We start from the raw sequence: 24904 nt of genomic DNA, 5'->3' as shown, positions 1-24904 counted from the left end.
TTTCTCTTGAGTGTTTGGAGATGGTACAGGAGGGCTTGGTACACTGTTCTTTCTACTTCTGCATAGGTTTGGAATGATCCCTAAGAAAAGTAAACAAAAAAGTTCTCTCAAGAAAAACACAGTTCCCATCAAGGAGCTAAGCAGGGTGTTAACATTGTTACCACATGTACCCTCCCCTAAGAACATGTCTGAACGCTGCTTCTATTGGAGTGGCGGGGGGGGGGGGGGGGGGGATGCTGTACAACCTGACCCACCACCGCCACCCCCACTGCACAGGGAATCCCCGTAAATGTGCACTTTGATAACTGGGTGGGAGGGTAACCCTTCTAAAACATTAACTGGCTATTTGTATTTCTTTTTATTGTTATATGACTACTCATAGATCCTTCATGTATTACTTCACTGGGGTTCTCTAATTAATTAAATACTATGAATTAGAGACATTAGCCTTTACCGTAGAATTTGTTGTAAATCTTTTCCCAGATTCATTTATAACTTAGTTTCAGTGGTTGTTTGATATGAGTTTTAAGTGCATCGGAAATAAAATCCATCAATCTTTCTCTTTTCATTATCTGCTTTAAGATCTTCCCGTTTGTTTGTTTGTTTGTTTGTTTAATTCTCACCCGAGCATGCGTATTTAATCTTAGAGGGAAGGGCATGTGCACCCTATGCACCCTAACTGGGGATCAAACCAGCAACCTAGGTGCAAAGTGGGGCCCCCCCACAAAAAGCAGAATTATCTTCTGGAAGGCAGACCCATTGCAGTACTGGCTCCCAAGCTAGGTGAGTGGTTCTGGGAACCCATCTGTATCAGTGTACCAGATGGTGGTGTTGTGTAATGAGACTGCGTTCGGCTTCAATGAATTATTTTAAAGACTCTTTCAACATGTTTGCCCATTTCATGATGGGTGATTTACAGGGCACCTGCCCACACCATGCTGAGTAGTCAGCAGTTTTTATCCAAAAATGGCATGACCCCTGTGCCCCACCCTCCCTATTCACCCAATCTTGCTCCGTGCAACTTTTGTTTCCCAGGATAAAAGAAAGAAGTCCTCAAAGAGAAATGTTTTGCCAGTGTGAAAGAGGTGAAACAAAAAATGGCAGAAGCACTAAAAGGCATCAAGATCAATGAGTTCAGAAACTGTTGTGAGCAGTAGAATAAAAACCTTGATAGGTGTATTGCATCGAATGGAGAGTACTCTGCAGGTGACTGAAGTTAAAATATGTAAGAATAAATACACAATTTTTATAAATAAATGCTGTTTTTTATGTTTATAAATAAATACCCTTCATATGTGCCCTGACCTGGGATAGAACACACAACCTTTTTGGTGTAAGGGATGAAATTCCAATCAATTGAGTCACCTGGCCAGGACAAGATCTTCCCTGTCTTTTTAGAATTATCATTTTTATTTGTTTCATATTTTTTGTGTTATCAATTCTCCCCCCCCCATGTTCACTGGGCTCATTTTTTATCCTGTTTTTCTAGTTTCTTAAGATAGCTCTGTTCATGTGTTTTATTTGCCTTTAAGGTTATTTTCTCAAGAACAACTCTGACTACTCTGTAAAACGTGATCAGTGTCATTACCATCATCATCTCTAAATTATCGGCAATTCTGCCTGGGCTGGTGTGGCTTAGCAGTTTGGGCATTGTCCCACAGACCGAGAGGCCACTGGTTCAGTTACTGGTTTGGGCACAGGCCTGGATTATAGGCCAAGTTCCTGGGTAGGGGTGTGCAAGAGGCAACAAATAGATGTTTCTCTTATACATTGATGTTTCTCTCCCTCTCTCTCCATCCCTTTCCCTCTCTTTTATTAAAAAAAAAAATTACTAGCAATTCCAAAGTTTTAATAAGTAAGTTATAAATAATCCTGACGGCAAGTTACTCGTACCTTTTTTTAAGATTCTAAGCCATTTGGGGGGTTTTGTTCACCTTTTTGTTATTGATTTCTAAATTAACTGTATGCTGGTACATGCAATTTCTCCCTGTTGGAACTTGTTGCACTTCACTGAATGAGCATATTCTTACACGCCTTGTACACACCAAACCTGGTGTGGAGTGTACTGGCCAACCTTCAATAAAATGAAAAAATTAAGAACAATCCAAGGTATTTTCACATACATTAATTTGTAATGATATGTGGGTTACGATTTTGCAAAGATTCACTGCATTGGTACACCATGTTCTAACACAGAGAGGCAAAATTAAGTGTCATGGGTTAAGTTCTACTCAGGCTATTTGGGTTTTGAAAACCATCCCAGCCACTTCTGTGTGATCCTGGGCAGCTCACTGTGCATCTTTGTGCCTTGGCTTTGTTAGTGGGGACAACACTGATACCCACCTTAACTTATAATGTGTACACTGTTACATACAGCACTGATCCAAAATCTTACTACGTGCTGCCTATAGTGGAATAACTGCAGAATATTTCACAGAGCAATACAAAAACAACCGGAAACCCTCTTGTTTTAGAAAGTCTACTGGTTGGTAAAACTTGGAACCATGGTTCCAGTCTTGGAACCATTTTCCTATTATACAGTCAACTCTTATATGTGCTCTATAGACATACAAGAGAAAGTGGGTTCTATTTGTGGTGTACAGAACTCTGTGGCTCTAATTAATAATCAGTCTTGGGATGACTTCTGCCAAGGAGGCGTAGGTGGAAACACTGTGCCTTCTCGCACAACCAAGACTAAAAACAACAAAGTTTTAGCAACAAAAAACGCAGCCAAACCACAGAAAATTGAACAATACAGGAGTCCAACAACAATGAACCACTCAGCCAGACTGATAAGAGGGGTGGAGCCAGCAGTGGAGCGGGTCCGGCAAAAAAAGATCCCCCAATCCAGGTGCTCAGGCAGCCAAGGGTGGATTCCAGGTATGGGGTAGCGACAGGCGGACCCAGTGAAGGCGCAAGGCGGCAGGCTGACCACAGTCACACATTTGCCAGCAGATAAACCAGCAAAGGAGCGAGCAGTGAGACAGACCGCGCAGGCCCCAGCGGCGGGAAGCAGCAGAGGGGACTGCCATTTCTCCCCCTCTGACCCTGCCCCCACATACAGCGTCACAAACCAGCAACCTGGGTGGCCCCGCCCTGGTGAACACCTAAGGCTCCTCTCCTCATATTTAACAGGTGTGAACAGATCAAAACATGGCTCAAGAAGAACTCAGAGCCCCAGAGCCGATAAATCTAAGTGAACAAGAAATTGCCAACCTATCAGAGGCACAGTTTGAAACACTGGTGATCAGGATGCTCACAGAACTGGTTGATTTTAGCCACAAATTAGAGGAACACATGAAGGCTAAACTAATTGAAATGGAGGGAAATGCACAGGAAACCAATAGTGATGGAAAGGAAACTGGAGCTCAAATCAAGGGAGCAGACCAGAAGAAGGAAAAAAAAAACGACCAAACAAAAATATGAAAAAACAAGAATTCGAAAAAATGAGGAGAGGCTAAGAAACCTCCGGGACATCTTTAAATACTCCAACATCCGAATTATAGGGGTACCAGAAGGGGAAGAGGAAGAGCAAGTGAAAATATTATTTGAACAAGTAATAAAAGAGAACTTCCCCAATCTGACAAAGGCAATAGACTTCCAGGAAATCCAGGAAGCACAGAGTCCCAAAGACATTGGACTCAAGAAGGAACACACCAAGGCATATCATAATTACATTAGTCAAGATTAAACTGAAGGAGAGAATCCTAGAAGCAGCAAGAGATAAGAGCATAGTCACCTACAAAGGAGTTCCCATCAGACTGTCAGCGGATTTCTCAAAAGAGACCTTACAGGCAAGAAGGGACTGGAAAGAAGTATTCCAAGTCATGAAGGGCAAGGACCTACATCCAAGATTGATCTACCCAGCAAACCTTCATTTAGAATGGAAGGACAGAAAAAGTGCTTCTCAGATAAGATTAAGTTCAAGGAGTTCATCATCACCAAGCCCTTATTATATGAAATGTTAAAGGGACTTATCTAAGAAAAAGAAGATAAAAAAGATGAACAGTGAAAGGACAGCAAACTCACAGTTAACAACCACAACTAAAACAAAAGCAAACTAAGAGGACAGCTAGATCAGGAGTGAACCATAGAAATGAAGATCACATGGAGGGTTAGCAACAGGGGAGTGGGAGAAGGAGAAGGGGGAAGAAGGTACAGAAAATAAGTAGCATAGATGGTAGGTAGAAAATAGATAGGGGGGAGGGCAAGTATAATAGGGAAAATATAGAATCTAAAGAACTTGAGACATGTGGTCACAAGCTAAAGGGGGGAATGGTGGGGGAGGGGTGTGCAGGGTGGAGGGGAATGAAGGGGGGAAATAGAATAACTGTAATGGCATAATCAATAAAATATATTTTTTTAAAAAATCAATCCTACACTATTATCAAAGCCTCAGATGTCTTTAACTGACATCATTTACAGGGGTAAGTGACATTTTTAATGGGCTTCAAGTTCTGTACAGAAGCACCTGCAATGACCAGCAGGACTCGGGCCTCCTCTCAGGGGTGCAGAGCTCCACCTGGCTTGAGGAGCCATGTCTCCTTTGTTGCCATGAGAGCCTCCTGCAGCACCTGTCTACCACCAGTCTGGATGTATTTCCGAGTGTCATCTAAAGGATTCAGTTTCTAGGTGTTTCAATTCGTGCATAGGAGACCTGGCATGATCTCAAAAGTCAAGCGCTAATGAAATCACCATCTTTCACCCTCCCAAAGTTTGAAACCTTCCAACCCTTCTTCTTTCTACACATCGCTGCCAAGTCTGTCTTTGGTATACCTTGACTCAAGTCACTGTTCAACCTCTGGCTCTAAAAAAAACTGTTGATAATTCCCTGGCACAAAATGAATAAACTTTAAATGGTCTCACTATTCTGACTTTGAGAAAAAACAAAACTTATTCCCTAAAGTCAGAGTGCACTCTAAGAGTTTGACCTTTGGTTGGGAAGAGATTTTTACTGTCCACAGCCGAGTGATCTCAGAACACTTACAGCATGGCGATGCCCCAGTGCTTCCCAGCTCTCTCTCCTGCCGCCTGGAAACCGGACAGGCCAATGAGGGCCACTGTGGGGGTAATGGTCAAGGGGCCAATGTATTTTAGCAGAGCGCCGGGCAGGCCCAGGAAGCCAATGACCACTTCTATCAGTGAAGACATGATGATGGCCCCCTGGATCTGGAATGAGAGGGTACAGACATGAGTAAGCTGCTTATGTCACATACTCCAATGCCACCCACAACCGTAACTGATAATTCTGCAACACGTCAAGTTCTAATAGGCACGTCACGGCTGGAAAATTCCCAAGGGTGACTGGAGCCTAGCAACCTTCAGTAGAACCTGACATAAGAACATAGAAACAAGCCCGTGGTGCAAAGCCAATCTGCCTTTCCCACTGATAAATGAGGCAGGTGTAATTCATAATTCCTGTTTAAGACACATAATATTCAAAAACAGCCTCAAAGGAATCCTGCAGTTCTTGACTTTAAAAAGTGAGCCCCTGAAGGACATTTAAAAAAGTGTTACTGACAAAACCTCTAAAGGAATGTTTCTGTTGTACAGAATGGTTGGACTAATTCTGAACCAATGGTGAATATCTTACAGGTTTTAAGTTTATCTAGATACAACGATCAGCCATTGTTCACATCTAAGGATTCCCCTGACGTGTCCTGTTCAAGTGCACTGTATAGACCATTATCCTTTCATTCTTTTCACAGATGTAGGCAAACACTTAGCCTAGAATGAATAGCTCTGCTGCCTGTTGACAAGACTCTGTGGCTCCTTCCAAAGCAGCCCTACCCCTTGCTGGTTACAGGCCAGGAGTGCAAGTGCGCAGGTCTGTGGGTGCACCAGAGGGGAGAAGGAGCAAAACGAAGAGTGAGAAACAGCAGGGCGGGGGCTGGGAAGAAGTGGGCAGAGGGGGAAAAGGGACGCATCTGTAATAGTGTCAACAATACAAAGAGAGTTTAAAAAGAGTGAGAAACCATATTGTCTGGCTGCACAATGCATTTCTGCATGCCTTATTTTACAATGATGTCATCTAGATCTAGATTGAATGACATGGTTAAAGACGGAAATAAACATAGTAGCTGAAAAGGAGGGCCTGGTGCAAGTAACTACATTTCCTGGGCACAGCCCACACTGAGGCCGCGAGGAAATACAAGGGAGCCACGAGCAGGCAAACTCATCTTTTACCTCGCGTATCCGGGGATGCCAGATGTACTCTGTGTGTAACAGTTCTGTCGTTCCGTTGGCAACTGAAACATCTTGAAAACAAAAACAAAGAAAATTTTTCTTGGAGTGACAGTGATGTTTCACAGGACACATTCATTTCACTTTTTAAAAAGAATTTCCTGTTTTAAGCATATTGGTATAAATTTCAGCAATATAGCTTACCATACTGAAAGGTGGATCCCCCAATGCTAATTTAACCAAATTTATTCAGTGCCTGAGAGCTCCCAGCTTGTCAAAAGCTGACTGAACTAGTGATGCACATGGCTGGTGCCAGCCCCACACAAAGACCAACGCTTGCAAGCAGCTGACTGAAATGCCCAATAGCAAGGTTGCCTACGGTTTTAAAAACCTAGATAAAACAGAGGGCCTGCTCCAGTCCCAGATCCAATCAGTGGTCACAAAGTAACTCCTAGGAGCAAGGAAGGAAATGAAAGCTGGAAAACTTTGCTCCTAGAACCTAAACATGGAACAGTATTTTGAGAGTACTACAGGTCTAGTTTTCTCAAATCCCGTATTTTATCTTTTCCTGACCTTGTCGGATTACTTAAGGATCTTTGTAATCATTAAGGAGGAGAGGGGAAGAAAGTCATTTGCAGGAAAACCCACGCAGCCAGATCCTTAAAAAGCAGAGATGTTTCAGAGAAGGGATGCTGACGCAGCAAAGAGTGTGACTACTGGTGGCTCATAAAACCCATTGAAAGAAAGAGGCAGAAAAATAGCACAAATATCGTTCTCTTCATTCCCACACTTATCAATTTCAGCGGCACAGAGAAATGCCGTCCCTTCTGGTCCTTACTTGCTCTGGAGTTAGGGATGAACAGGTGGATAGAGAGAGACAGAAACCCGATCCACAGATTGGAGCGTTCTGAGCTGTTTGTTGGTTTGTGTGTTCTGTGCCTGATTCCAGAAAGGATTTAACTGTTGCCCAGGGCAGCACATCCAGGCCTCCCTTTTATCGCCTGCATTAAAGGACCCCCATGACATATGTGGAAATAACTGCAATTACCTGTGGTGTTACATTTCCATTTATCTAAAGACAGGATGGCTCGAGCAGGGGCCAGAAATGCAAAAGCACTGGCCTGAAACAGGGGTAACCTAAAAGAAACGAGACCAAAACCATGATCACGGCATCAGGAACTACCGAGGTAGTTCACTATTTGACAGCTTAACAGTCTTTCCACAGACAAACAGCATATGAGTAAATGTAGGCACACCTGGAAGAAAGAACCCCAGTCTGCAAAGATCTCTGCCACACAGCCAGAGCCTTGGCTTCTCCGCCCTTCCCTCCTGCTGCTTTTCCCCCAGACAGCCCTCAGGATGGGCCTGGGGGTAGCCCTGTAATTAGCACCAGCACCCCAATATGGGTCCCTGCCAATGCGACCGTTTCCCCTTAGGGTGGGGATGTTGGGCATTTGGAAGTCTCCCTTTCCTGCTGAGCTTATAAGTTCCTCATTAAACATCAGTGTATATCTTCTATTTCACCACCCACCTCCTCTTCCTCCCTTTCAAATTCTTATCAGTTATCATAGGAAAAAATTTATCTTCCTCTGTTGCTCCATTTTATAAGTCAAAAACTACTCTAAATCACAGAGAATAAGAATTAAAATCATGTTAGTATCTAGATCCATTGAGGAGAAGGAAAGCTGTAAGTTATAAATCAACAGTAGATATAACATTTTCCTTAATCATAAAGACTCAAGTACTCTAAACCTTGTTTTTAAAGGACCCAGAAAACTTAGAGTCTCCATAAAATCTCCACCCACATCCTCCAACTATGTGCAGAGATACACAGATGCTATCATTCAATTACATTTTAGATACTTCTTCACATTATCTTCATGAACACTTGGGCTACTCAAATTCAAAAGATGTTGCCACTTTATATAGAAATGTAAAACATTTTAGCTACAGTTACATTAATATGGTTTTATGGACTAACATGAGAAATTTGATCCCTATTTTTAATATACTTTCAAGGTAAAATATAAAATTGGCTCCTGTTTGCAGGGCTGGGAACTCCCAGATGTCCAGATCCTTCTTAAATACCACGAAACAGCCTTGCAGGAGTGTCCTGGCCAGTGGGACGGGAACCCAGCACGCCTTCCTGAACTGATGGCACGTCCTGCCCTGACTGAAACAGTAACTGGGCTGAAAAGCAGAGTGGCTCTGGCAGAAAGACACCCAGCTGCTTTACAAGTGCAGAGTTGACACACGCCATTCGGAGCCTGATAAGGGTCAAGAGTCCTTGTTTCTTGGCCATTTTAATCATGCAATGAAATCAAACGAGAGGGGGCAGGCTGCTGGCTTTCAGACACAGTTGCAGGCTGCACAGTACAGACCAGATGCATGGTCACATGACCAGACCAGCTGGTCACATGGGCGTGCCCTCCACCAACCATCCATTTGTAATCATCATCTGTCAGAGGGGCCCAGAGCATAGTACCGTCAAAAGTGGAAGTGAAGGTCACCTGACGTGGGAATAACAAAGGAGAAAACACTGCTTGATTTAGACAAATTCCTTAAGCATAATTTTTTAGGAATATACAGAAAGGATAAAAGGAGATTAGCATCTAGTTAGAAATGGATGTCCTATCAAATGGTCCAAACAGCATCTGTTTTGCTCCTGTTTCACATTTCAAGCAATGCATCTTAGGACAATGTAACACAGACTGCACTTAGAGAGCTGGTCCTTGGGAACACTAAGAACAACACTACCCGGGTGACACAATGGACGTGGGACAGTGAAGACTGGCTCTGGGCTCCACTCCTGGGGGCGTGAGCTATACTCAACCTCAGTGGATTTGACCGCTGCCTGGACACCTTTCAGGGCAAGAATTGTATGCCTTCAGCCCCACCAGAGGCCCTGAGACCACGAGACCACTGGTGCAAAGCAGCTCACTAATGTTCAAACAACCAGGACCCGGGGTTCCTTGGAAAATCGATGACAACAGAAAATTACCACCTGTGCTGCCCCGGTCTCCCAAGGTGATGTGGAAAAAGCTGCACATGCTGGCCCACATGCCAGTGTTCGGCCACACACTGCCTGCCTTCAGCAGTGCTGCCTGAAAGACAAGCGGCCGTTTTGCAAGAAGCAGCGGTTAGTACCTCAGCAGTTACCTGTGGCCTCCATTACCAGCAGCATAACTCAGCAGCTTCATTGAATTATCCTTAGGGAAATTTGCAACAAAAGCACATGACTCCATTAAACAAGAGCTTCCCTAAATCACAAGCAACAAAGCTAATTTTCCAAGAGAAAGACTGAGTATGCTAAAGCACTCCATGTTCTCATCCGATAAAGCGGCTTTTTTAGGCACTTCCCCAGTGTCATGCTGGTCCATACTAGGGCACTCCTCTCTGCGCCTCACTCACACTGGCACCTAAACCACAGTCCCCGGGCTCTCCGGGCAGACAAGACTGCCAGCTCTTTTATTTTGTACCAACAGCGGGAGAGGAAACTAATTAAACTGTGCCCTCTTTACACTAGGGGTTGGCAAACGGGCCCATGAGCCAAGTCCAAATTTACTCAAATTACCCGTTTTTATGAGTAAAGAGCTACTGGGACACAATCACCCTCATCTATTTATGAGGTGCTGACAGCTGCTTTTGAGCTGCAGTGGGAGAGGTCAGCCAGTCACAACAGAGACCACAGTGCCCCAAACCTTTACTGCTTGTCTCTTTACAGAACAAGTTGGCTGGCTCTGTCTATGATAAAGCATATCTTAAGTATGTGAAGAGACGGTGGATTTTTGCAAAACCAAGTTTTCACAGTTAACAGTGTCACTGGGTGTTAGTAAGGAAAACCCTGAGCAGAGAAGCACCTTTGTCATGACACCCTCCCGCGGAGGCCTCTGACCCCACGGCAGCAAAAGAACCTAACCAGCCAGTCTGTCGTGGTTGATTTTTCATGGGGCACTTTTACACTGCAAAGTTTAAAAAATGTTTTTATACTTGATGCCATTAAATTTACCACCCTTTAATTGTTCCTGGAGTTTGAACCCTAGTTTAAAAGTTTAAAATCCACCGTGACAGTTTAGCTCAGTAGGTTGGGTGTCACCTGCAGATCAAAAGGTCGCTAGTTCAATTCCGGGAGGGCACATGCAGGTTCGGCCGCCCAGTTGGGAATGTGCAAGAGGCAACTAATCAGTGTTTCTCTCCTGCTCTATCTCCCTCCCTTTCCCCTTCTATAAATAAATAAATAAAACTTTCTTTTTAAGTTTAAAACCCCATTCTAATAAAAAGAAAATTCACTCTTATTTCATTCTCATATTTAGATAGTTTTCATGATTCTTGCATTTGGATCTATAATTCATTTTCAGTTGATTCCAAGAAAACTCAATTAAAAGCAAGTGTAACCATTATCTTCAAGTTCGTGTTATTCTGGTTTTACAGATAAATTCTAAAAATTATATGACCCATTGAGGTCAGCATTTTTAACTAGAGAGACCTGGGGAACCTGGGTGGGAAGGACGCAGCTGACCCCACCTGTCCCCTCCGGAGCCCCAGCTCACAGCGGCAGGCTCTGTGCAGAGAGCACACAGGGACTCCGGGGGGCTGGCTGGGTGTGATTTTGGAACCCCTTTTCCAATATAATAACATTAATGATTTCAGGTCAAGAGCTGGGAGATCTAATCAGTCACAGAGAGGCCTGAGAGAACTCCTGGAGGTGTGGCGATGTTCTGCTGGTTGTGGTTAGATGGCTGAACACATGGGTGAAAATTCATGTAACTGTACATGGTAAAAGGGCAAAATTTTATTGTTTGTCAATTATATCTCAACAGATGTGATTTAAATTCTATCTACAAAGTTAAGGGTCTTTCCGTGAATGGAAGTGGGAGGAGGACGACAACATATTCCTTAAATACCGAGTTAAGTAGTTTAGAAAAACACACTAAATTTAGAAAAAAGAGCTCCCCCCTGGTAGTTGGTGAGAAGCTCTGTCCTCTAGGCCTGTTCTTGCACAGGTTTTGCCACAACAGTCACCTGGCTGACAAGAAAGGTTAAGAGGGGACAGGCAGCAGGCCAGGAGGAGAAGGAAGAGCCATTCGGAGCGGTGGGAATGAAGGTGCAGGGTGCGATGCAATGGTCCAAGAAAAAAAGAAAGACTGTGAAGAACCAAATTCATTAACCCACATTTACTCCGAGGACTCAGTCAGTCTCCTAGTCCCAGAAGCATCAGAAATATTAACAGAGAAACAGTGTGTTAACAGAAAGGGAAAGACCACCCAAGAAAGCTAGAGATGAAGTGGCAAAGCTGATGGCCCGTGTGGCCTGGAGCACAGCCCACCAGCCGCCACACTCATCCAAGTGCGGCTGCTCCGCCAGGTGCCCCGGCCCACTGCAACCCCTCTGCTTCCCTTCCAGAAGCCCCCCTAAACTAAAGAGCGCCCACACGCAGGTGAGTGCAGACTAGTGCCCAGGATTAACCAGAAGAGGCTTTGCAAGACCAGGTGGCTTGCCCAAAATCACATGAAAACAGTGGAATGGCAACAAAAACACCTTTAAGGTCAAAGCCTCCCCCACTTCCACCACACAGCAGGTTAGAGGAGGGAGCTTTGCCTCCTTCCCCTAAGGTCATTACCTCCAGGTTCCCACTGGCCCCCATTTCTTTAATATACAGGGTGGGGCAAAAGTAGGTTTACAGTTGTTCATATGGAATATACAATAATTCATAAATAACAATGCCAGGATAAACTGTGATTCTTGCACTCACAACTGCAAACCCACTTTTGCTCTACCATGTACTACCTAAAATTCTAGAGTTAAGTGAACAGTAATTTTTTTAATCTGGTGAGAAAAACCCCACAACTTGCTAGTTAACATGACAGAATGTCAAGTCACCTATGCAGTAATTTTTGCAAAATTTTCACCCTGAATCACCATTCCCCTAGCCCAATCTCCTTAGGACAAATAAGGGGTGGGGGGCGTTGTACAACTAATCAAATACCACCACGAAGACACAATCAAACCACTTCTGACCACAGAATACTTGACAGACAACTGGACTCTCTAAAAGGGGGTGATGTGGAGGGAAAAGGTAGGGACTGTTCACTGAGATCAGAGATGCAACAAACTAATGCACCATATGAACTTGATCGGATCCTGCTTCAGGGAGGTGGAGGGACGAGCCATAAATGACATTCTAAGGACATGTTAGGAAATTAAATATGGACTGCATGTTAGATAATATGGTAGAATGGGTGTTGAAAATGGTTGCACAGGAAATCGTCATTGGTAGGAGATTTTTTGGGGTGAACCAGCATGCTGTCTGCAACTTTACTTTCAAGCAGTTCAAAAAAATGTGCATACACCCCACACAAATTATATATACAGAAAGAGAATGTGTGGGGAACCCATCTCCCCACCTCACTCTAAGCACTGCACCCCTCGATCCCTGTAAGTTTTATAAGTAGTGGAGTTCAACGCCTGCACTTGAGACCTTGAAGTCTCCCGCAGTCGTCTCTGTACGCAGTGAGCACAGTCTATACAGGCCGCCGGAACCCGAGGAGATGGAAGACAGGAAAGTGGTCTCCTCAGGGCGACAACAGCACCAGCTACAATGACACTTTTGGCCCAAATCCCATCTTCAGTCAGCAAAGGAAGGTTCTATGCATCTACAACAGGCTTGTGATGACCAGGGTAGGCTCCTCCGGGAGGGGCCACCCCGCCCACAGTCTTCTTCTGCTGGAGAGCTCTGAAGGATGCCTCCAAGAGGCACCTGAAGCAAAAGGCTGGAGGTGACCCCCAAACACAGAGCCTGCCACGCCTCAGGGAAGGCCAGGGAAGGTTGGGGTGGGAGGCAAGCTGGAGGGTGCCGGAGGGCCCTCTCTCACCCCCAGCTCTGCACTGATACCCAGGGTTGGTAGGCTGGGGTGGGGGGCACTAGGAAACTACGAGCTGCTCTGTCAGGAAAGGCAGAGGTAGCCAAGGTGAAACAGCAGCTGAGCCCTCACCACAGCCAAGGAGGTGCAAGCTGGCTGACACCCCTGTCCTGAACTCCTGGGATTTTCAAGATTTTGTACTAATTCCTGGAACAAGTCCAAGGGGTGGCTGGGACTGACATCACAAATCAAAGAGAATTAGGAATGTTCAATCCTCACTCATGGAAACTCAATGAAGGCATAGTTGAGAGGAAAGTGCAAGAGATCAAGGTCAAAGGAAAAAAGGAAAGGAAAGGGAAAGGAGGGAGCAGGAGGGGAAAGAAGCAGGCTTGGCGTGGATCGCCCACCGCCCTGCAGACAGAAGCTCTGGGAAGCACTAGAGCCACGGGAGTTGGACAACTGGGGCTGGGACCCACAACCTCCGTTGCAAAGCAGCCACGGTCCACAGAGGGAAGGAACCACTCTTGTGGGGAGTGGGCAGTAAAGGAGGGAGGGTCTGCGGTCCGCGCTGCACCAGACACACTTTGTGTGGCCTCCGCCCAGCCCGTGGGACACGTGCCTCCAAAGGAGCGGTTGTCACATGGTGACATCTCACAGCAAGTTTGTGCTCATACGACATACGACCCCTTCACTGTTTCCCTGTCAATTTTGATTATTTTTGTGGAGTTACACAGGTGTCCAGGAACAGTGTGCCCTCTTCGGCAGGGCGTCCATGTGAAATGAGGATGGGGAATGGCGTGGCCACTGCCCACAGCCCGCAGGTCAGGATGCTGACACTTTCTTCCTTTGAGCTAGTCCTGCAGCTGTCTTAGCTTCCTCAAAATAAAGGGACCCCTCCTCACAAGCACAGACCACGGCTGGTCTTTAAGTCCCAGGCACCGGCTGCATCCAGTGCAATGGAGCCTAAAGTAATCAGCAGGTGGATAGCAAATACACAAAATGGCATACAGAACTCACACACAATTCTATAAGCCACCCAGAGTTGGAAAAGTCTGAAAATCCATCTTAGAAACCACAAAAACTGAACAGGAAAAACTTTTTCTTCTGCTGCTCTAAGCCTAGGTGCTGAAGTGCAACCCCAGCCCATAAAACAAACGCACACTCGTGGCTACATCAGCACTTCCTTCCTGCACGGTCCCACCCCGACAATCCCTCTGCCCCACTGGCCTCATCTATTCATTTGATCTGGTTGTGCCCAGGAAGTAAATATGCATGTGTGTTTTGACAATGATCGTTCATAGCCTATGGTGAGGGTGTGTGGGAGCGTTTAGCAAAACCAAAAGGCTTTTCATATTATTCATGCACTGTAACTTTCTAAACGTATCTTAGGAAGTTTATAATAATCCATGAAAACACAACAGGCCCATTAAAATAATGACAAAATGTCATCCACGGGATAGATACCGCGGGAGGGAGCTCCTCTCATTTTCACAAAGAGAGACGCGGCTGAAGAAGTCTCTATCCAAGGTCCTCCCAGGTTCTCACGCTTGCTTGTTCCACTCCCCCATGTATGAAGAAGAAACCCTCATTTGCCATATTTTGTAAGCTATTGCTTTACACTGAGAAATGCAGATTCTGACTGTCCACGAACTTACAATTTATCATTAAAATATCCAACACCTGATTTAATCAGCACCGGCAGTGTGCCTGACTACAGCTGACCTTGGCACGGGACCAGGGCACAGCTGCACAGTGTACATTTTACCACAATAAAGAATCTTCATATCAACCAACAATTCTCAACTACAGGCACTGCCCAAAATCACAGATAGTCTGTGCTACAAGGTCCTGATGAGTCAGCTATTTGGGGGGGGGGGGGGGGGGGGAACAGGACACTTCCCCAGAGAACCAGTGCCCTATGTACAAGGTAAGGCTCACCAGCCAGCCAGCAAAAGCTTTTTAGTCCACTCTGGACTTGAAATACAGAACCTCAAATGCTGTATCAAAAGAATAAGAGATGCTGCCAGCCAAATAACTACCTGGAGCTAAGAAAATGAATCAAGTCCTCCCTGGAATGCCGGAAACACACCTCCTTCCTCTAGCAGGCCAGTGGCACCCCTGGCCCTCCCTTCAACGTTCAGTCCGAAGATCTGCAAGGGAGCAGCCATTCCCCTTCCAGGGCGCCCTACCACGCTCATGGTTTGACCCATATTCCCCTGTCCCTCCTCCACCCCTCCCCATAAGGGCAGTCCTCTCCAGGTCCCTGAGGATTCTGAATCCTTGGAATACAGTCTATGACTCCCAAGCCCGTACTATCCCCTTTCATTCCCTGAGCAGGCAGGGCAAAGCCCTTCCAGATTATCTCTCAAGAAGCAACGGACAGAACTAGAACCCATAAGCTTACTCAGCTGTCCCTCCCCCGAGGACAGTCCTGTGAGCAGAGCCCTGGGGTAGAGGAAGAAGCTGCAGTATGAAGAGGGCGGAAGACGGGACAGGAGAAAGCAGAGCAAGGCTGCAGGAGGAGGCAGGAAAGACGGGCTCTCTTCCCTCCTCTGCCAGCTGCTCGCCCACTTAAGCTGGGAGCAACGATGCAAAGCCAGAGCCCGGCATCAAGGAGGGGAGCACAATCCAGTGGGAAAGGACACAAAAATAAAAAAAGGGCACTGGAATAAGAACCACATTAGGAGAACGTACACAAGATACACGTGTGGGAATTCAGAGAGAACAAAGTCAGCTTCAAAGAGTCAGAGATGCTTCACAGACAGGGAGGGACCAGGCAGGCCGGGGATGAGCGGGGTTTATGGGGTTGCTGGGGAGCACAAGCACAGGAGTGAGAAACAGCAGGGCTGCTCAGGCAGCTCAGCCCAGGGTGAACGCAGGAAAAAGGGGACAGCAGGGTTCAGAGGCACGGCTGGAAGGGCAACGGGACAGAGAGCAAGGGAGAAGCTTAAAAAGTGGTTTTAAAATCTAGTTTTAAACAGGGAGTAGGGCTGCAGCCTGGCAGCTCCAAGGAAGATGCTGATGTTGGAAAAACAGCACTGGGAGCAGGTGCAGAATGAGACAAGGAGAGTAGCCCTGGAGGAGAGGAAACCAACTAGGAACCTCGTGGGACAGTCCAGGCCTGAACTAAAGGAATGTGGGCAGGAGCGGGTACTGCATAGAGAGCCTGCCCTGTGGCTGGTGGGATGGAAGGAGCTAAGAGTCAGACTTTCCAGCTTGCACAGCTGGGTGGGGGACAGTGCCATCCACCAAGAGAAGAAACTTGGTGTGGGTTGGGCGGGGTCAAGGCTCACTGGAACGATCCCCTGCCCCACCCCCACCCGTCCTGCCAAGCAGCCCTGGGTAAATGGTGTTGTTCAATGCCTTCCCCACACAGGGTTTCAGCACCCAAACTTAGTACCCCAGTCTCACCTGCATCCAAACGTTGTCTGCAGCAAAGTTGTGATTCCCACACAGAAGAAAATGGTCCCAATGAGCTGGCTGGTGGCCCACTGGTCATACCCCACACACATGGCATCGGCCAGCAGGAAGGGCACTGCGATCGTACCACTGAAGCAAGTCAGATAGTGCTGTGGGTGACAGGAAGCCAGAAGGGAAAGAGTTAACCCTCCTCATTTTTTGCCCTGATTTCATCCTAACTCACCCCTCCATTGTTTTAAAAAAAATAGCCCACATGACAAAAAACTCTTTTTTTTAAAGTACACACTTGTATCAAATACCAAATCATATTTCTTTTTCAGCATTTCTCCTTTCCATTACATTTCCTTGTCTTATTACTCACACGAATCTAGGCCAGCATGAAGAAGTACTTAATACAAGCACTGGTGATATTTTACTTACACAATTTTTACTGGGATATCCACGTTTTAAATATATCTTATTGATTATGCTATTGTAGTTGCCCCATCTTCCCCCTCCACCAGGCACCCCCATGCCATCTGGCAGTCCCCCCATTAGTTCACATCCACGGGTCACACATGTAAGTTCTTTGGCCACTCCATTACCTACACTGTTCCTTTGCAGCATCAAATGCAATTATAGGTCTTTCTCCCCTGATCTGTTAACATGAATTATTTTGTGCTGAACCATTCTTGAAACAAACTCTAGTCTTGCTGTATCTTTCACTTCTGCGATTTGATTTGCCAATATTTTATGTAAAATTTTACATCTGTATTTTTTAATTGATTTCGAGAGAGAGAGATATCAACCTGTTGCTGCACTTATTTAACCGTTCATTGGTTGACTCTTGTTTGTACCCTGAACGGAGTCAAACCTGCCACCTTGGAGTACGGGACAATGCTCTAACCACCTGAGCCACCCAGCCAGGGCCAGTCAACTTTTTAAAAAAATTCTCTCGGGTCTGGGGATTAAACTTACACAAACCTTCATCGAACAGGGTGTTTTCCATCATTTTCTACAGGCTGGCACTTTCTGATGACAATCAGGGAAGGATTAAGGGCACACAGGAGTTGTGGGAATGCTCCAGAAAAAGCCCATCCCGCTCTCCCCTTGGGGGCCCACTCTCCATTCCCTGCGGCCCTGGTAAGACAGTCCCAGCAGCCACTGCGCACTTCTCTTCCTCCCAGTGGCCTGCTTGTTCGGCACCTACTTCTGTTCTGCAAGCCCCAATTTTCTTCCCAATAGTTTCCCATCTTCGCTCCTATTTGCCAAAATGTGTTGCTTGCAGACCATAAAACCCAACTTTTACAACACTAATAGGTGTTTTGTGCAAGAAACAGAATGACTGCCATCCAGGACTTCTCAGAGCGGCTCACAAGCTCAAGAACACTGTACTGTCAAGAAGGGCCTAATGTGTGCAGGGTTTCCCAATCCCATTTGACCAGAGAAGACTTCTTCTAGAAACACCTATAACATAAACATTTCCAAAAGCAGGTTTCCTGAATCTGTCTTGGAATGTTCAACCCAAGGAAAATTATCTGCCAGCTCCTTTGGTCAGGCCTCCTCCTTGATTAGACACCTTTCAGTCCAGGGTACCTAAAGGGGGTCAGTGGGGTGCTGTGATACCTAAAGGGGTCGGTGGGGCAGAGGTAAGGGGGAGTGCTAGCAATCTGCACCAAACTATCAGCTGTCAGGGCAGATGCAGTCTCACCTCCAAGTGAATAAACTTGTGTGGGCAATGAGACGGACTTTCTCAGCATGTAAAATACCCTAGGACTGAACTGATCCTTCAAACTTGAAAAAGGAAGAATGGAAAGTCAGACCTGAGAACAGAGCCCAGGCTAAAATAACCAAGAGAAACACAGGCCAGCAATGTGGGTCCTGGAAAAGAGCGTCCGGTCTCGTCCCCTTTCTCCTAAAGCCCCACGTCAATCACTTAGTGGGAAAAGGGTGTTGAGAGACGAATGGGGAAGTACCAGAGATGTAGGAGCCCTGCAGAGGCTTGTCACCTTGTGTGACGTCCCACCCAGTCCCCCAGCCCAGCCCCATTCCCCTACCCTGGCAGCTTCCCTGCCCTGCTCCTACCAGAAGCCGAAGCAGGCAAAGCTGTTACTACGATGGCAACGTTTGTCTTCCTTTAAAAAGAGGATATTAAGTCTGGGCCAATGTAGCATTTCTCAGTGTCAGCTGTATTTCATGACAGAGCTGACCATGATTATAGATTGGTTAACCAAGCCAGGAATGGGAGATGAAAACTGGTTCTGCCTTCCTCCATTCTTCTACTCTTCTCCTCCCTCTACTCTTCCTTCTTTCTACAGCTCTACGATCTTCTGTCCTTCCTCCCATGTCACTTCTTTTGCTAATTCCATGAACATTTTCCTTCTTTCATTCCTTAGTTACCTTCCTAAGCCTGTTCGTTTCTTCCTTTCATTATTATAAAACTGATGTTGTTAATTTCCATTCATCATTCTTAAAAGAGTAATTTATAATAAAGTCATTAATAAAGAAAAATAAAAATTGAATTTAAGAAACATCCAGAGAATTTGAGCACCTGCCAGTGGTTACATCCTAAAGAAATCATCTTACCTGCAGCCCCAGAAATATGCACAGGTACCAGGGAGGAACGTCTTCTATGGTGTAAATCATGTCCGATCTCTGGGGATCTAGACTGCCGGTGCTATCCAACGTCTCAGCCAGAGAGCTCTGTGAGCAAGAAGGGCAAAGGAGTTGTTTATAAAACAAGGACTAAAGTTAGTACTGCTTAGTACAGGCCCATTACTGAAAAACAACTTCGTAAAGAGGCTGCCACGCTCCCATAAAATTAAGCCACGACTACCTTTGACACAGTGCTCAAGCACATTGGCTTAGTGGGACACTCAAATCCTCAGAGTTTGGGGGTCCAGTATCTGCTGCCCTCAACTCATCCCCAAGGGCACCCAGCTTGCTCAGAGATTGTCCCCAAGTCTGGGGACCAGCTGCATGGAGGACACGCTCTCAGGTTGAGATTATGAAGTAATACCTTGGCATGAGCAGTCGTTGAATGGTGCCAGAATGAAGAAATAATATGAAAGGCTAACCACTTTCAAACAGAAAGTACTAATCTGCCACTCCTACCCCACCCCATCCCTGCAAAAAGAATGAACTTCGTGCCTAAAATTAAGCTCCCACATTCTTCTACCAAAACACTGCTGCCAGACACAACATAGAGTGGAAAGAGCAAACTTCAAAAGTATACAGATATGTGATTCATATTTTACTTAAAACAAGACTAAAAATGTACTTACAGTTTAGGGGGCAATTTTCTTTTTTTCCCCTCCAACCACTACTAAAGATTTTTTTCAGTGTTAGGTGTCGCATGCTTTTGAGCCAAAATCTTCACAAAGACCAGACATTTTAGGTTACAGTCCAACATTCCCAGATAATGAAACTCTGACCCTTGACCATATCTAGCCTAATTTGTGCCCTCCCATCAGACGGCTTTGGTCCACAGAAAGATTTCTGACACCACATGCCTATTACTCAATTTTCCATGCACAGGGCAAAAGGGATTTAGGAACCAAACATCCCAGAGCAAAAGAAGTGATGCAATTCAGGCCTGCCCTCTAAAGCCTAAAGGTAAATGTCTGATGTAAGTTACATTTGATCTAATCCAAATGTGACTTGAATATGACCTTTCCAAGAGAACTTTTTCTACCACTCACACAACAGATAATGGGAGATTTATACTGTTGAATGGGCTAAAATGAATTAAGTGTGTTTCTTAAGAGTTTGTTGGTAGAGAAAGTACATGTGTGTGAGGAGTCTGATACATGGTGATGTGCTGTGAAGGAATAACTCAGCAGGTCTGGCATATTCAAACCATGTCCATTTCAGAGAAAGGTTTAGCCCTTGCCTGGCATATGGGGGGTAATCTCTGATCTCATGGAACACCCTGCCTCTTAAGAGTGCGTTTGTTCACCTGAAGACTACCCCAAACACAGTATGTGCTAACGATGTGATCTATGGTAGAGGCCTTGGGTACTTGGTATCGGTTTGACCACTGGTAGCACTGGACACTAAGGTCAACCATGCAGTGGTCAGCCATATCTACTATAAGACTGATCCTCAATAAAACCCTGGACACTAGGCCTCCAGTGGGCTTCCCTGGTTGGCAACACTCCTTGTTGTTTGGGAAAATTAGGCACTGCCCACATGACTCTGCTGGAAGGGGACAACTGAAAGCTTGTGCTAGAGTCTCCTGGACCCTTCCTTAGGTACCTTTTTGTTGGGAACCACTCCGCCTGGTTTCAGGAGTTGTAACTGCCCCTCATGGCTAAGGCTGAGTAAGTGACCTCTTGAATGCAAGCCGCTAAGGAGACAAAGCTTATCTCCCTGGCAGCAGCACTGCTTTCTGCTTCATCCTCTGCCCCCAATGCTTGGTTGGTTAATCAAAGACAGGTAAGACCCCCTCAGAGGAGGGGCAACCTAAGCCAGACACGATCACTTGGAAGGTCCTTAAGAAAGGACTCAGGGGGCTGCAGCAAAGAGGGAATGATGGACCCTCACGCCCCCCCCCCGGCTATTCTTACATAGCCTGAGTTCCGATTTCCATCTGGAAGAAGCACTTCCTGGCTCTAATTCACTTAAACCTAAAACCTATGACAGGGAGGGCAGTGCAGCCCTTTGCCTGCTAGAGCAGGTTCCAGGGTGATCAGGCATAAGAAAGAATTTATAGAGACTTCCGCCAAGATGGAGGTGTAGGTGGAAGCACTACGCCTTCTCGCACAACTAAGTTTAAAAACAACAAAGTTTTAGCAACAAAAACGCAGCCAAACCACAAAAAATTGAGCTACACAAAAGTCTGACAAGAATGAACCCTTCAGCCAAACCAGTAAGAGGGGCAGAGCCAGCAGTAGAGTGGGGTCAGGCAGGAAAGATCCACGGGACCGACTGGGCACACGACCCAGGTGCATCAGCAGCCATGGGCGGATCCCAGGTGCAGAGAAGCGGGCCGACTCACTGAGGGCTGACCAAAGTCACACAGTCCAGCGCAGATAAACCGGTGAAGGAGCAAGCAGTGAGACGGACCGCGCAGGCCCTAGCAGCAGGAAGCAGCAGAGGGAACCGCCAATGTCCCTCTGTGACCCTGCCTCCACATACAGTGTCACAACCCAGCGACCTCGCGCCCTGGTGGCCCCGCCCCACCCCTAAGGCTGGGCTCCTCACACTTAACAGGCGTGAACAGACCAAAAATGGCTCACGAAGATCTCAAAGCCCCAGAGCCCATAACTCTACGTGACGAAGAAATAGCCAAACTTTCAGATGCACAGTTCAAAAACACTGGTGATCAGGATGCTCACAGAACTGGTTGATTTTAGTCACAAATTAGAGGAACAAATGAAGGCTAAACTAATTGAAATGAAGGGAAATGCACAGGAAACCAATAGTGATGGAAAAGAAATTGGGACTCAAATCAATGGAGTGAACCAGAAGGAAGGAAAAAATGACCAAACAGGAAAATATGAAGAAACAAGAATTCAAAAAAAATGAGGAGAGGCTTGGGAACCTCCAGGACATCTTTAAACGCTCCAACACCCGAATTATAGGGGTACCAGAAGGGGAAGAGGAACAGCCACCAGTGGAAAACTTATTTGAACAAATAATTAAGGAGAATTTCCCCAATCTGGCAGAGAAAACAGACTTCCAGGAAATCCAGGAAGCTCAGAGAGTCCCAAAGAAGTTGGACCCAAGAAGGAACACACCAAGGCACATCATTATTACATTAGCCAAGATTCAAATGAAGGAGAGAATCCTAGAAGCAGCAAGAGATAAAGGGACAGTCACCCACAAAGGAGTTCCCATCAGATTGTCAGCGGATTTCTCAAAAGAGACCTTACAGGCAAGAAGAGGCTGGAAAGAGGTATTCCAAGTCATGAAATCCAAAGACCTACAACCAAGATTGCTCTATCCAGCAAAACTTTCATTTAGAATGAAAGGGCAGATAAAGTGCTTCTCAGATAAGATCAAATTCAAGGAGTTCATCATCACCAAGCCCTTATTATATGAAATGTTAAAGGGACTTACCTAAGAAAAAGAAGATAAAAAAGATGAACAGTGAAAGGACAGCAAACTCACAGTTAACAACCACACCTAAAACAAAAGCAAACTAAGAGGACAGCTAGATCAGGAGCAGAACCATAGAAATGAAGATCACATGGAGGGTTAGCTACAGGGGAGTGGGAGGAGAAGTGGGGAGAAGGTACAGAAAATATGTAGCATAGATGGTAGGTAGAAAATAGATAGGGAGAGGGCAAGAATAGTATGGGAAATATAGAACTAAAGAACTTGAGACATGTGGTCATAAACTAAAGGGGGGAATGGTGGGGGAGGGGGTATGCAGGGGAATGAAGGGGGAAATAGAACTGTAATGGCATAATTAATAAAATATATTTTAAAAAAAGAAAGAATTTGTAAAGTCCTGTGAAGCCTGCTTTGCTAAGAGTGCTTTTATTCATATGCTAAGGGTCTGAGCAGGAAATGAGTATGTCTCCCAAAGTTTCTGCAACCCCCTTACCTGACAGACACTGACTTAGATTAAGCCCTCAGATCTCTTTGAAACTCTTTGATCCTTGCCACCTGACATTGATTGATGAGCTTTACTTGTATTCCTATGTGTTCCAAACCTAATAAAAGCCATTAAAGAAGAGGTTCTTGGTCCTTCTCCTCTGAGAGATTGACCACTTCTCCTCCCCAAGTAGATCATGTCTTGATTGTGTTACTTTCATCCGTGGCGGACAGGGGGACTTGCTGGCAAAGTTGCCCCCACACCTATTTCCAGTGGTTTTAATCTGTATCCCTCCTCTGAAATATGCTGTAATCATGAGTGTGACAGATTTTTTGAATTGAGTCCTTGAAAATCAGAGCCTGATTCAGGAACCCCTAAACTCAGGTGACCATTTTGCCGACAGGACACAACTATGGATATTAGTCTTGCTATATAAAAAGTACAACGTAACACTATCGTGTTATCTACAGTCTCCTAGTGGAAAAGTGTTACTGCTCACGAAATAACAGAAATATCTGAAAGCAAGCAATACGACAATTAGATTAGTACAACCTGTTACAGTAATATCATAAGTAATATTTTTGTGATGATTCCAAAACAACTACTTTTAAGTATTGTTTTGATGAACAGAAATGAAAATACTGTATTTGTCCTTGTAGGCCTAGCAGGCTAAGATTAAAAGGTGTACATGCATGTATGTGTACAAATATTCTCCCTCTCAAGTTTTCTTAGTAATGATATAACAGGGTGCAGCCGTGCCCCCCGCAAGAGGGATCTGCAACGGGGTCCAGAACTTGGGGTGTCCAGGAAATATTAAAAATATGTGAGGTCCTCCCCCCTAAAAGTCTGAACTAGGGAATGGGACACATGGAGCAGGGCCATTGAGAGTTACTTTGCATATCGAAAGTTTTGCAAATAACTATAAAAACAGTTATTTTACGTATCTATAACTTTTGGTTAGTCTCATAGATATGTTAAATAGCTGCATGCTTTGAGCCAGGGACTTGGGAGCAACTTTAATCCATGAGGTAACTGGGAGGAAGCTGCCCCTGGTTACAGTGTCTGTGTGAGAGCTTGGAGCTGAATTGCTCCATGCCAAGGGGCCACACCTGCCCAGATTTACAGTCATAGCCCAGAAAAGCTATAAAAATATGGGAAATACTGGCAGGTGTAGCTAACTGTGGGAGGATTCGGAAATGAGGGTACAGAGGAAGATTCACACCAGGATTTAAACCCAGGTGCGGCAGCCATGTGGGTTAGAACCAGGTGGTTTTGGGGGGCCCTTTACCACATGGCTTAGGAAGCAGGAAAGCAAGATGTAGCAGCCAAGCGAGCTCACTCTTAGTTGGTCAGAAGAATGCAGGAGAGACCTTGCAGGGAAGGAAAGAGGTGAAAGGACTCCTGCTGGTGGGCATGAGAAGGTGCCACGTGGTTTTAGACTAAGAACTGGAGATCATGGCGGCGACACAGCTGATGGTGCTGGGAACTGCGGGAAGCCTGCCAGCTGAGCACAGATTACTGGGAAGGACCGGGGAGCTACCTGAGCCAGTCTTCTATTTCTTTTCCTGAGATCTGGTACCCTGGACTGGGCAAGCAAGGAAGGAAGTACTGTGGGTGTTTTAAGAGACTTTGGGTTTTAATGAAGACATTAAGTCATTACTTTAAGTCTGTATACCCTGCATAAATTGTTCCTTTCCTTTTCACCACACCCTGACATCAAGAGCCATATTCCCTGGCAATAGGCAAGATGAACCTAGTACAGAGGGACCCCAGGAAAGGGGAGGGTTCATTCGATAACAGTATCTTGTCCCCGTTCCTTGGGTCCATTCTGTAACAATGAGGGCAGCTCTACAATACAGGACTGGGGACAATGTAAATGTCCACAAAGAGTATAAAGATGACACTGAGTAGGGAACTG

The 24904-nt window shown here is 45.6% G+C and overlaps 1 protein-coding gene across 3 annotated transcripts in view; it reads right to left on the bottom strand.

Moving 5' to 3' along the window:
• Window positions 1-24904, bottom strand: part of SLC23A2 (solute carrier family 23 member 2) — a 130827-nt gene that overhangs the window by 28210 nt on the left and 77713 nt on the right. For all 3 annotated transcript variants that reach the window (XM_053671310.1, XM_037147747.2, XM_037147746.2), the window contains exons 4-8: window positions 19029-19145; window positions 16455-16612; window positions 7232-7320; window positions 6187-6257; window positions 4988-5169 (exon numbers count right to left, since the gene is read on the bottom strand). In XM_053671310.1, coding sequence (XP_053527285.1) covers window positions 4988-5169; window positions 6187-6257; window positions 7232-7320; window positions 16455-16612; window positions 19029-19145 — 617 coding nt within the window. The remainder of the gene's footprint in view (window positions 1-4987; window positions 5170-6186; window positions 6258-7231; window positions 7321-16454; window positions 16613-19028; window positions 19146-24904) is intronic.

This window comes from Artibeus jamaicensis, unplaced genomic scaffold (genome assembly GCF_021234435.1).
Source record: "Artibeus jamaicensis isolate MK-2021 breed Jamaican fruit bat unplaced genomic scaffold, CSHL_Jam_final contig_685, whole genome shotgun sequence".
Lineage (NCBI taxonomy): Eukaryota > Metazoa > Chordata > Mammalia > Chiroptera > Phyllostomidae > Artibeus > Artibeus jamaicensis.
The sequence above is the reverse complement of the archived record's forward strand: the minus strand, read 5'-3'. Positions and strand labels throughout refer to the sequence as shown.